This window comes from Salvelinus fontinalis, chromosome 1, assembly GCF_029448725.1.
Source record: "Salvelinus fontinalis isolate EN_2023a chromosome 1, ASM2944872v1, whole genome shotgun sequence".
NCBI classification, from domain to species: Eukaryota; Metazoa; Chordata; class Actinopteri; order Salmoniformes; family Salmonidae; genus Salvelinus; species Salvelinus fontinalis.
In genome coordinates, this window is record NC_074665.1 from 51,295,657 (window position 1) to 51,307,827 (window position 12,171).

Below are 12,171 nucleotides of genomic sequence, written 5' to 3' on the forward strand. Positions count from 1 at the left end.
TAGTGTTATTAGTTTGTGTAGCTGTACTGTTCGTAGTCAGATTTCACCTTCTCTTTTAGAACATGGAGTCATGGGCAAATGGAAATGAAATAGGAACCTTGATATTCACTGCACCGCCCTGCAGTAGAAAAGTGCCATTAGTCACTGTCACGGTACTCAACCCTGCACCTTAGAGACTGCTGTACGTAGTCATTGAACACTGGTCACTTTAATAATGTTTACGTACTGTTTTACAGTCAAGGATCATCATACATGACTACTGCTGTACACCATTATATACATATATATTTATATTCCGGACTCCGACATTGCTCATTCTAATATTTCTATATTTCTTAATTTCTTTCTTTTTATTTTAGGGATTTGCATGTATTGTAAGGTCTTGTAAGGTATTACTGCATTGTTGGAGCTAGGAGCATAAGCATTTTGCTACACCCACGATAACATCTTCTAAATATGTGTACGCGACCAATAAAATTTGATTACATTTTTATTTGATTTTGCTAACATGAAGACCGCCCCTTCTCGAACATGCCTGTGGGATGTAGGAATGTGTGGTTAGCCAAGTGGCTCTACAGTGCCTCTACAGAGTGGCTCTACAGAGTGGCTCTACAGAGACACTGATTCCAGGACTCCCAGAAAACATGTTTTAGCTGATCCTGCAGCATTATGATGACGATACAGAAATGGACAGTAATTTAAAGGAGATATGGGTATTAGGGCATAATTGGCATTAGGGCATATGGGCATAATGTATTACATACATTAGGCCTACATCTTCTTGTTAAAAAAAATCTGTGTGTTATTCCACCCAAGCGCCTGTCAGTCTGCCAACTGCCATGTACTACACGGGGTTGGGTGCTACATTTGCAGTGGATATGATGAATTACCCCCATACAATTTAAAGCACTCAAAGGCCCAGTGCTATCAAAAAACAGATTTTTCAGTGTTTTAAATATATTTCCACACTATGAATTTGGAATAACACTGTGAAATTGTGAAAATTATCATAATGCCCTTTTAGTGTAAGAGCCGTTTGAAAAGACAGTCTGAAAAAATTCAGCCTGTTTTGGTGGGATGGAGTTTTCACCTGCCTGGTGACATCACTAGGTGTAAAATTAGTTAATAAGACCAATAATAAAGAGATTTCCAAACCTCTCTGACAATAACAGCTAGTTTTCAGTTTTCCCTCCCACTCAGACCATTCCCAAACAATCCTAACAAAATTCTTACTTGAGAAGTTGCTCTTTGCTAAATTTTAATTGAAAACAATCACAGTAAGGTAGTTAATTGTTATTCAGAAATATTTTGATATTGAGATAAAAACAGATGCATTGAATTTTTAAAGACCTGGGTCTTTAAGGGGGGAATTCAGACCTGAGTTTATGCACTTTTCTCGCTATTTTGACCTTGAACTTACCCAGTGCCAGCAAGGTACGCGTTTTGGGTGAAGATCAGAGAAATGTCGGTGTGGCGGAGGTGTTTGACTTAATCCTCTCATAATTCCACCACTTTTAAGCGCGAGGAAATGATGAATAAGGTTCGAGCAACCTGTCAGTTTCAAGCGGAAAAACATAAACAAAAAAACATCCCTGATAGAAATGATACCATTCTCCATGCAATGTAATTTACAAATTAATAAGAGCTATTGATAAGAGCTAGATAAATGACTAATCCATTTGGACAGTTGTGAACTGTGGGTATTGGACTTCAGTGGGGGAAAAAAAGATCCCAACACGTTGTACCAAGCTTTTACATGCTGAACACACCGCTCACATTATGTACTCAAAATAAATGTACACATACTACATGTTATTCAATCATTTCATCCAAACTGCTCACGAGCGTCTGTGTAGCCAGGCCCTAAAAAAGAACTCGGTTCTATTTTTGATGCTTGAAGCGCTACAAGTGCCACCTCTCTCATCTCGTCATTGGTTTTTAGGAGCATATACCCACGTGGTTGATTGAAAGCTGAACTGAGGTGGACACTCCAGTCGGTGGTGATAATGCACCTTAAAGTTGGTTGCCAACCGTCATATAAAGTCAGAAGAAGAAGACTGAAGGAGGAGAGATTACTAGAAACTAAATAGGTTTACCCTTTTCTCTGTGGATGAATTGTCGGAGTAGAGGACCCTGTTTGATTCAGTTGGTCAAATTAAGTGATGCTATGTTTCTGTTGTTTTTCTTGATTTCAACATGCTGACTAGACCGGGAACGTCTAGTCAGTTAATTTGTCCAGGGACACAAACATTGGGTTGTTATTTTACCTGAAATGCATCAGGTGAGGCTGATCCATGCTTCAGGCTGCCACTCACACAGACAGCACCCACACGGATAATTCTACCAGCAACAACAACAATGCAACCACAACCACACTGTTTACACAACCTATGGTAGCCTAACACCATCACTATCACACTATCTCCAGAAGTGACAACAGTGACACATCAAAGGATGTGAGTGTGATGCTGAAAGGACAGCGAAGATAATATGCAGCACACTCCACGGATGACAGGACACTTTTTGTAACACACATAGGGCTGATAAAAAGACAGCAGTCACACACAGCATGATGTTAAAGAATAAGCACTTGAAAATAATAAGTCAGTAGGTCCCAATCATAAGAATACAAAAACACAACTATTAGGCTAAGCCTTTCCCAATCGAAATGTACAACTATTACTTTAGCAATGGTCATCAAAATTGTTAAAAGGTTTGGTTTTAAAAACAATTCTAATAAATGCAACATTTTAACAATTGTTTTTATCGATCAGATATTGGAAATATAGCATGTAAAACATTGAACTGGCACGGACAAATTATGAATGGAGTTCAGGGATTTTAGTAGAAATTCAGCTATTCAATTTATTATCAAAGTCACTTTTCAATTCTTAGAATGCACTCATAATGTCATCGGGAAATAAAAATTGTGTTACATCCTGAATTTTAAATTGATGAAATTGAAATGTTGTGTCACATGTCCACACACAATACCACATAATGTAAAAGTGGAATTATGTTTTTCGAATTTTTTACAAATTACTAAAAAATGAAAAGCTGAAATGTTTTGAGTCAATAAGTATTCAACCCCTTCGTAATGGCAAATCTAAATATGTTCAGCAGTAAACATGTGCTTAACAAGTGACATAATAAGCTGCATGGACTTACTCTGTGTGTCATAATAGTGTTTATCAGGATTTTTGAATGACTACCTCATCTCTGTACCCCACTCATACAATTATCTGTAAGATCCCTCTGTCGAGCAGTGAATTTCAAACACAGATTCAACCACAAAGACCAGGGAGGTTTTCCAATGACGTGCAAAGAAGGGCACCTATTGGTAGATGGGTAAACATTTAAAAAGCAGACACTGAATATCCCTTTGAGGATGGTGAAGTTATTAATTACACTTTGGATGGTGTATCAATACACCCAGTCACTACAAAGATACAGGTGTCCTTCCTAACTCATTTACCGGATAAGAAGAAAACCGCTCAGGGATTTCACCATGAGCCCAATGGTGACTTTAAAACAGTTACAGAGTTTAATGGCTGTGATAGAAGAAAACTGAGGATGAATCAACAACAATGTAATTACTGCACAATACTAACTGAAAAGAAGGAATCCTGAACAGAATAAAATAAAAAATAAAAAACATGCATCCTTTTCGCAATAAGGCATTAAAACTGCAAAAGAATGTGACAAAGAAATTAACTTTGTGCTGAACACAAAGCGTTATTTTTAGGGCAAATCCAACAACACATTACTGAATATCACTCTTCATATTTTCAAGCATGGTGGTAACCGCATCATTTAATGGGTCTGCTTGTAATCGGCAAGGAGTAGGGAGTTTTTTTTTATAGAAAAATAAACGGAATAGAGCTAAGCACAGCCAAAATCCGCGAGTTAAACCTGGTTCAGTCTGCTTTCCAACAGACACTGGGAGGCAAGTTCACCTTTCAGCAGGACAATAACCTAAAACACAATGCCAAATGTACACTGGAGGTGCTTACCAAGACGACATTGAATGTTCCTGAGTGGCCTAGTTACAGTTGTGACTTAATTTTTTTTTAAATCTATGGCAAGACTTGACAATGGCTGTGTAGCAATGATCAACAACCGAATTGACAGTTTGAAGAATTAAAAAAATAATAATCTGCAAATATTATACAATCCAGGTGTGCACAGCTCTCAGAGACTTACCCAGAAAGACTCACAGCTGTAATCACTGCCAAAGGGGATTCTAACATGTATTGACTCATTAACTCAAAATTATTTGAAAATGTACTTCTTGCTGAAAGTTAATCTTGAAAAGAGCAAAGCTAACAAATTAGCAGCAACATCCTCTTCGATAACACCTGTTGAGCCTCTGCCCAATAACCTACAACAAAAGCTAGCTAGCTAGACCATAGGAAAACTACTGCTCGCTATTGTGCAGTGACCTGTCAGCCTTCAAAAGGTGGAAGTTTCCATACATTTTTGTAAAAACAGTCCCACCTAGTCAAAATGTGATTGGTTGATTCCACTGTCACTACAAAATAATATACTACCCTACTACCCTATATTTTTTTATATTTATTTATTTATTTATATATATATTTTGTTTGCCTTCACCTCCCTTATCTCACCTCACTTGCTCATATTGTATATAGACTTATTTTCACTGAATTATTGACTGTATGTTTGTTTTACTCCATGTGTAACTATGTGTTGTTGTATGTGTCGAACTGCTTTGCTTTATCTTGGCCAGGTCGCAATTGTAAATGAGAACGTGTTCTCAATTTGCCTACCTGGTTAAATAAAGGTGAAATAAATAAATAAAAAATACAGTTCAATGGCGAATGTCTTCTGTATAGCTTCTGATGGTCTAGTCAATGGCTGACTTAGCTAGCCAAATGCATCTCCCGAAAGACCACCAAAGAAAAATCCTGATTGGATCTTTTTTTCTCTTCAGAGGACACAAATTCAAGAGATTAAATCAGTATATCATTGAACATAATACAATTAGAATATCATTGAAATATAATTGAAAAGACGAAATAGAAATGAAAAGAACATTTCAATTTTAAAACTACAACAAATATTTTGAAGAAGTAGAAGGTCCTCACATTTCCCCACTGCATTTGGAAGAAGAGATTGTAAATATAAATGACAATTGTTTTAGATATATTTTACCTTATGATCGCTGGAAACAAATGTTAAACCATTAATTTGCCCAAAAAGTGAAGCATATCAACATGACAGGTAGGCTATGTGTGCCCTTTTCCCACAGTGGAGTATATGAAATGCTGTGCCGGTACGCAGATAACTTGCAGGAATGAATCTTGGAGACGCAAGCCAAATGAGATGACAAGCCAAATCCGTGCAGACTCACAGTCAGACCAAATTCAACCTTTGTGCATTCTAGAACGTTTTAATTTCAGCTCAGACTTTTCTCTTTTAAAAATGTTTTTGTATCATGTTAAATATTAGCCACTATTAGTAGCCAGCATCAGTAATACCCACACACATTCTTTACATCTTAGTGTTAGTTAACTTCAAATTGAAGCCTACATTTGGCAACATTCCATTACATCAGTAGTTTAATTGTCTTTACTCTGTCACGTCCGTGTGGTTGATCCTGAGGGTCACTAGCAACAGTGGAAAATATTTGAGTTGCTCAATAATTTGGTTCATGTAGCCCACTTCATGGAATCATCATGGAATACAGACCAGGCCTGGCAGTTTAAACCTGGAGCCTGATGGTTTACAACGACTGGGCCGTTGTCACATCAGTTCCATTAACAGTGAGGAGTAGGGTAGAACCCTTATTGTTGCAGTTTTACCCCCTTTCAATATTTCATTTGTTGAACAACTGAATGGTTGGTTATGGGTACCTTCATGTCTGTGTAAAATATTATTAATGGACTCATATTTTTTTTTTATGGATTTGAGATGTGTATGATTAAATTGTTTTATTTTATTTTGCAAAATGCTGTATATACATTGTTTAGCTTTAATGGAGTGTTCGTATCCTGTATATTTGACTGTGATATGTGATTGTCTCCCCTAGCTACAGATGTATCGTCTGTATTTGACCCAGTTCATCCTGCAGCAACAGGAAATATGAATTGTTATATGGATTATAATTCATGGTCATTTTTGTAGGGGGGTTAATACATTTTTCGTTAGGGCAGATTAAGTCTACATTTTCTAAATGAAATTACAATCTTTCTGTACAGGAATATTCTCAGCAACAAAAGAGTGGTCAATTTAAGATCGTACATCTGTATCTTACAATGCAGAGCCCCCCCCCCCCCCCCCAAAAAAAATCCCCCTGTGTTTTAAAAACAGTATATGTCCACACTGTGAGGTTGAAATAATACTGTTTATAATAAGAGCTGTTTGAAAAGACTGCCTGAAATTTCTCTCTGTTTTGGTGAGATGGATTTTTGGCCTGCCTGGTGAATTAGTTAATAGACCAATAAGAAAGAGAGTTCCAAACCTCTGCAATTAACAGCTTGTTTTTCGTTTTCCCCTCTCCACTCAGACCACTCACAGGTAGTCTTAGTAAAATTCTTGCTTGAGAAATTGCTCTTTGCTAAGAAGCATTTTTTGTTTCATTTTGACAATTTTAATTGAAAACAATCATAGTAAGGTACTTAATTGTTACCCCGAAATTATTCTAAATATATAGAAAAAATTGCTGCATTGGACCTTTAAGTCGCTCTGGATAAGAGCATCTGCTAAATGACTAAAATGTCAAATGTAATTGTATAAAATACAGATCTCATATTGCTGTATTAAATAGTTTTTTCAAATACAAAAATTATATATTGATGTCACAAATGTAGCATTTTTACAGTTCTTTATTAAAAATGTAGTTATTTGTAACTGACTGTGTAAAACCTAGCAGTGTTACTTATTTATCTGAGAGTGAGGCGGATATATAGCATTTAGCAAAAAAAACATGATTATTTGTCTCTCTGAAATGTCTGTCATTTAACAACCTCGTGTCATGATTAGATAGTGAAAAAACACAACAATTTACCTAATATACCAACATTTTTGAAAATAGATATAAAGTGTTTTAGAATCAAAGTCTTCATATTTTGATGGCTTTCTTTCATTGATCCTTAATATTCTGAACCCATTCTCTCAATATATTATATTGAGTCTGAACATTTTAATTAAGGGTACACCGTATTAAAAGGGATGGCTTTAGATAAATGTACTAAAAACCCTATTGAATGAAAACTCTAAAATGTATTCCATACGCATAAGGGAGCCACTCCCAAAGAGCTTGTTGCACACCTGCGTAAGGTAAGTCTGAATACCAAATACTGAGAAGTGCTTAAATCAAAATGCATAGGAAAGGCATACATTTCCTTTGTCTTAATCGGGCCCATACTGCATGAACACCATCCATCTTTAACCATCATACTGTATATGGCTGTGCCATAAAATGTTGCAGGGGGGTACTTTGCATGATTAGAAATCAAATGTTTCTCTTTGTCAGCCTTTGATCCAAATCACTGGGATATCAACAAAAGAATCGGTCTGCTATTCTGGGACAGAAGACACAGTCAATCCCTTACCATCATGTGATACACTTCGTCCTAATTAGATATACACAGGTAGAATTTGGTGATATTATACACTATATGACCAAAAGTATGTGGACACCTGCTCATCGAACATCTCATCCCAAAATCATATTTTTGGTTACTGAAAATATATTTCATGGCGATTTAGATGGTACAACGATTCTCTACACTACACTTTGTCACATAAACTGAAATTAGGCGAACTATTAGAATTGTAGCAACCAAGAAATGGTGGAGCGAATTCTGCATATTGTACCTCTTAACTTGTATTTTTTATTCGGTAAATGAGAATTTAACTACAACAATTCAATTTGATGGAAGCACATGTATGGTTGGAAAATATGCATATTGTTTCCATGCGGATTTTAGAATATTCACATGAAAATCTGTTGCCAATTAGATGGAAACCTAGCTATTGACTCTTTTCATTTGATATGGCCGCTTGTCATTAGATACAGTGTTATTGTCTTTGTAGTGCCCTGCAATAGTGATCCTGTCTGTAATGAACTAGGTGTTGTTTTTACAGAAAGCCATGCATGTCCCAAGGACTGTCTCACCACTATGACATTTCTCCTATGGTCAAGAACCCCACATTGTCACAAAGGTATGATGTTTTGTGACGTGATATTTGATGTGTGTGTGTGTGTGTGTGTGTGTGTGTGTGTGTGTGTGTGTGTGCGTGTGCGTGTGCACGTGCGTGTGCACGAGCGTGTGTGTGTGTGTGTCAGTGGCGGCTGGTGGGAGGAGCTATAGGAAGACGGGCTTATTGTAATGGCTGGAATGGAATAAGAGCAACTGAGTCAAACATATTGTTTCCATATGTGTATTGTGTTTGGTGCCGTTCCATTCCAGCCATTACAATGAGGCCGTCCTCCTATAGCTCCCCCCACTAGCCTCCACTAGTGTGTATGCGTAAAAACCATGACCAGGATATCTGGGTCAAACATTTAAACTTTCCATCCAGTCCTGACCATTTATTTGTTGCCCGGGTTAGGCGTTACTGAATAACTCCTTGCTTCCCAAAAGGGGTGGTTGCAAGCTTGTGTAATGGGGTAGAACTGTCTACCTATTTTGAACGCACCCTTGTTGGTTTGCCTGTGCCAGGTGTATGCAATTTTTTATTAAGGGCGTGGCCTTTTGTATGAAGGCCTTCATGTTTGGGTCAATCAGGGGATCCTCGTACTATGTGCTGGTTGGGGTGCCATGGGAGGACAGTAGTGGTGAAGTATGAGAAATAGGAATTATTGTAAATGTAGTGTTTTTTTAGTCGTTGGTGCCCATATTCCAACTAGACCTGCTCTCCTTCTCCCTTTTTTTGTAGGACAGTTTTATTTCCTGGAGCTGAAGATGTATGGATATTATGTAGGCCTATGGAGACTGCCTTGTGATGCGGAAAGTGACTAATTTCCATGCTCCACTCCTTGATGCAAAGAACCTGTGTTTAGTTTAGTCCTGAAGACTGTATTAGTTGACCTAATACAGCTACAGGAATAGTATTTTATGTATTTCCCCACCTTACACTTGGAACGCTAAAAATATTTCCTACCCCGTCTTTGGAGAGCTTAACTGAATCATTAAGCTTTTGGCCATCATTTTTGGGATGGATATTCAAACACTGTTGGCATATGGGTTGATTTGTACCTTTCCCCTGGATCACAATATTAAATACCAGTTTATTGTTCGACGGCCATTGTAACAGCCAGACAAGCTTTGTGCTTGTAGAGCTCGAGCAGCCACTTACAACATGGGTCAGGTAATTAGAATGTTTTATTTAAACAAATATCTTTACACTTTACAAGTAAACAAAAAATACATTCACATTACACAGTAAATAACAATATAAATCATTGTGTACACATTTACAATATTGGAAATGAACAATGCAGCACCAACTTATTTATAATACAGGTGTAGACATAATTCAAATTCTCAGTTAAGTGCCACCTACAGTATAGTATTTACAATACAGTAATTTACTGCAATCAAAGTTAAGTTTCATTAAAAGAAACAAAACAACTCTGCCATTTTTGATGACATGTATTGATCTTTCCAATACACATCCAATGACAACTTCTTTATTCTGCATTCTCCAGCATCAGGGGGAATTGGATTGGTCCATCGCATCCCTCTGGGCGCATCACTTTTCCCCGGAACCCTTTTGTCCTTTCCGGTTGTGTTCTGTGCATGTCAGCGTCTCTGACATCTGTCAGATATGTGTCGGTTGTGGGAAGTGTGTATGTTTGAGACTGTGTGTCAGAATCTGAGGCAGTGTGTATGTCCTCGATGTGTGTCAGCGTCTCTGGCATGTGTGCAGGTTCCGGGCTGCGGTCCTGCTGACTCCGGGGTCTTTCTCTCCTCTCTCCATTCTGCATGAGAGGCCATCTTCACAGTCGCAGCGCTGGAACAGCTCCAGGCCATGGCTGCCTTTCCTACGGTGATGCGTGCACACCTGGCCCTCCGTCAGCACCGGCTTACAGATACGAGACCAGAAGTGGCGTGCACAGCACAGACGCTCAGAGCAGTCGGAGGACCTTAGGCAGTTGTCACCTTCCTGACCTAGAGAGAAGGAATATGAAGGATTCTGTTGGAAAGGTCTCGTAGCTGGAATTTTGATAATCAATTGTTCCTTTCAATCCCCTTGGCTTTGTGTTTTTATGGTAACTTATTCTTAGGGGACTGGTGGGAAGGACAAATCTATAGGATCTTTATGGGTGGTACTGGATAATGTGTGTGCATGTGTAATGCACACCTACCTTTTATAGAATGTTGACCTTGGGGCAGAGGCAGTCTCTTGCCATAGTGTTCCATGGTGTTGTTCTGCCTATTCTCAACACGGGTAGTGACTGCGGTTTCAGCATCTTGATCACTGGCCTGACAAACACCTGAGGAAAAAGGCACACGTTATCATACAGTCACTTCAGTTGAACACAAGTAACGTTTTTAAGATACTTACAATATCTCACGATTTCCCATCTTTCTCACCATAAGTTTTTACATTTATATTACCAAAACCTATCTTACTACCACATTAAACGCAAATACAGCAAAGTCATCGCATGAATTAAAAGTGTGATGATCTGAAAATGGTTGGAAAAACAAACATGTTGCGTTTGCATATGCTGAGCTCACCATTGATGCAGCGCTTCCCGGCGCAGCACATAGAATCTCTGGCGCACCGCTTCCGGGTCTTTCGGCATGGGAGACACGCGCCTCGGATATCGTTGCAGAATTCATCGGCCCCACACTCAGCATTGTATGTGCAAGTAGGCTAACATAAAAAACATAATACAATATTAACTTTAATTGGAACACAATTGCAAAACGCATTTCAGTAAAAGCGTAGGTAAGGTAAAGTGCCCAATAAGCGCTCAGGCATAGGTTAGTGTTGGTATTACGCACAGCTGCAAGAGCGTTCTAGTGCAGTTGCTTACCTGCAAAGTGTCCACGACTGCCTTCTGTCCGTCATTACCTGAAGAAGAAGGACGCGGGCTCGGGCTAACCGTGTCAGTGACACCGGACAAGGTCTTGATGGCATTATAGTTCAGTAAAACAGCCCCAGCGTAAGCATCCCCAAGGTATCCAAACAGCGTGAGATACATGGCCATAAAACGACCGACTGACAGATTAGGCATACTTCTTTAAGTAAATGATCGGTTTTATGAATAAACAATCCGTCAAATGTAGGATATTGTTAAAAAGTCCGCGAAGTCTTGAATCATACCACAGTCTCAAGAGTATGTTAGTGGGTTATTTTGAGGTATCCTGACGCACGACTCTGCGATGTTCTCTTTATACATGAAGATCTGTTTGCATTCCCGCCCCTCCCAGCGCACAACAAAGGTGGCGGGTGGAATTCCAAATGCGCTTATTAAACTCCCGAGCTCTACTGTACGGAAATGGGCAACACGTGATGGACGAAATCGTTTCCAGCGTTCGTTTCACAATGTTTCAGTGATCAACAAGTCTCTCTTGTGATTTCGTCCATCACGTGCATACACAGAGACCTCCTTTAAACGGTATAGGATTCCATTGGAATAGCCTACAGCTCAAAATAACTCCTGGTTTATTATGGCACTGCAAAGATAACTAATTTTGGTTCTGGGAATGTTCTCTGAAGGTGTGGGAACGTTCCCTGTACATTGCACCAATGTTCCCCAAAGGAACAAGCTTTTCTTAACATTCTTTGAACTTTCTCTTTTGGTTGTATGAAGGTAGCAGAGAACGTTCTGGCAACGTTCTCTGGAGGTTAAAGTTAGAACACTCCCAGGATTACACAATTAAATATGAACTAAAATGTATAGCGACATAGCCTATCATTTAAGAAAAGCAATAGGTCAAGATAACGTGGGTTATGTGGATTTCAGCATGGCTAAAATGTGGTCAAAGTTACAAAAATGGGTACTAAAGATTCAGACAGACATAGTGTTGCAAAAAAAGTTTCATAAATTCCTAGATTTCCCAGAAATCCCAGTAATCCAAATAGGATTTCAGGAAAACAAGGAAATGTATTGAAAGTTCAATAATTTTGCAACCCTAGAAAAACATATACACTGAGTGTACAAAATATTGTGAACAACCTGCTCTT

The 12,171-nt window shown here is 38.5% G+C and overlaps 1 protein-coding gene across 1 annotated transcript; it reads right to left on the reverse strand.

Annotated features, from left to right (window-relative positions):
* Window positions 1-9,335: 9,335 nt before the first annotated feature.
* Window positions 9,336-11,431, reverse strand: LOC129854287 (dickkopf-related protein 1-like). Its single transcript, XM_055921209.1, has 4 exons — window positions 11,018-11,431; window positions 10,716-10,854; window positions 10,340-10,468; window positions 9,336-10,142 (listed from the first exon to the last, which is right to left on the reverse strand). The coding sequence occupies exons 1-4, from the start codon at window positions 11,216-11,218 to the stop codon at window positions 9,877-9,879; spliced, it is 735 nt and encodes a 244-aa protein (XP_055777184.1). The 5' UTR covers window positions 11,219-11,431; the 3' UTR covers window positions 9,336-9,876.
* Window positions 11,432-12,171: the final 740 nt, after the last annotated feature.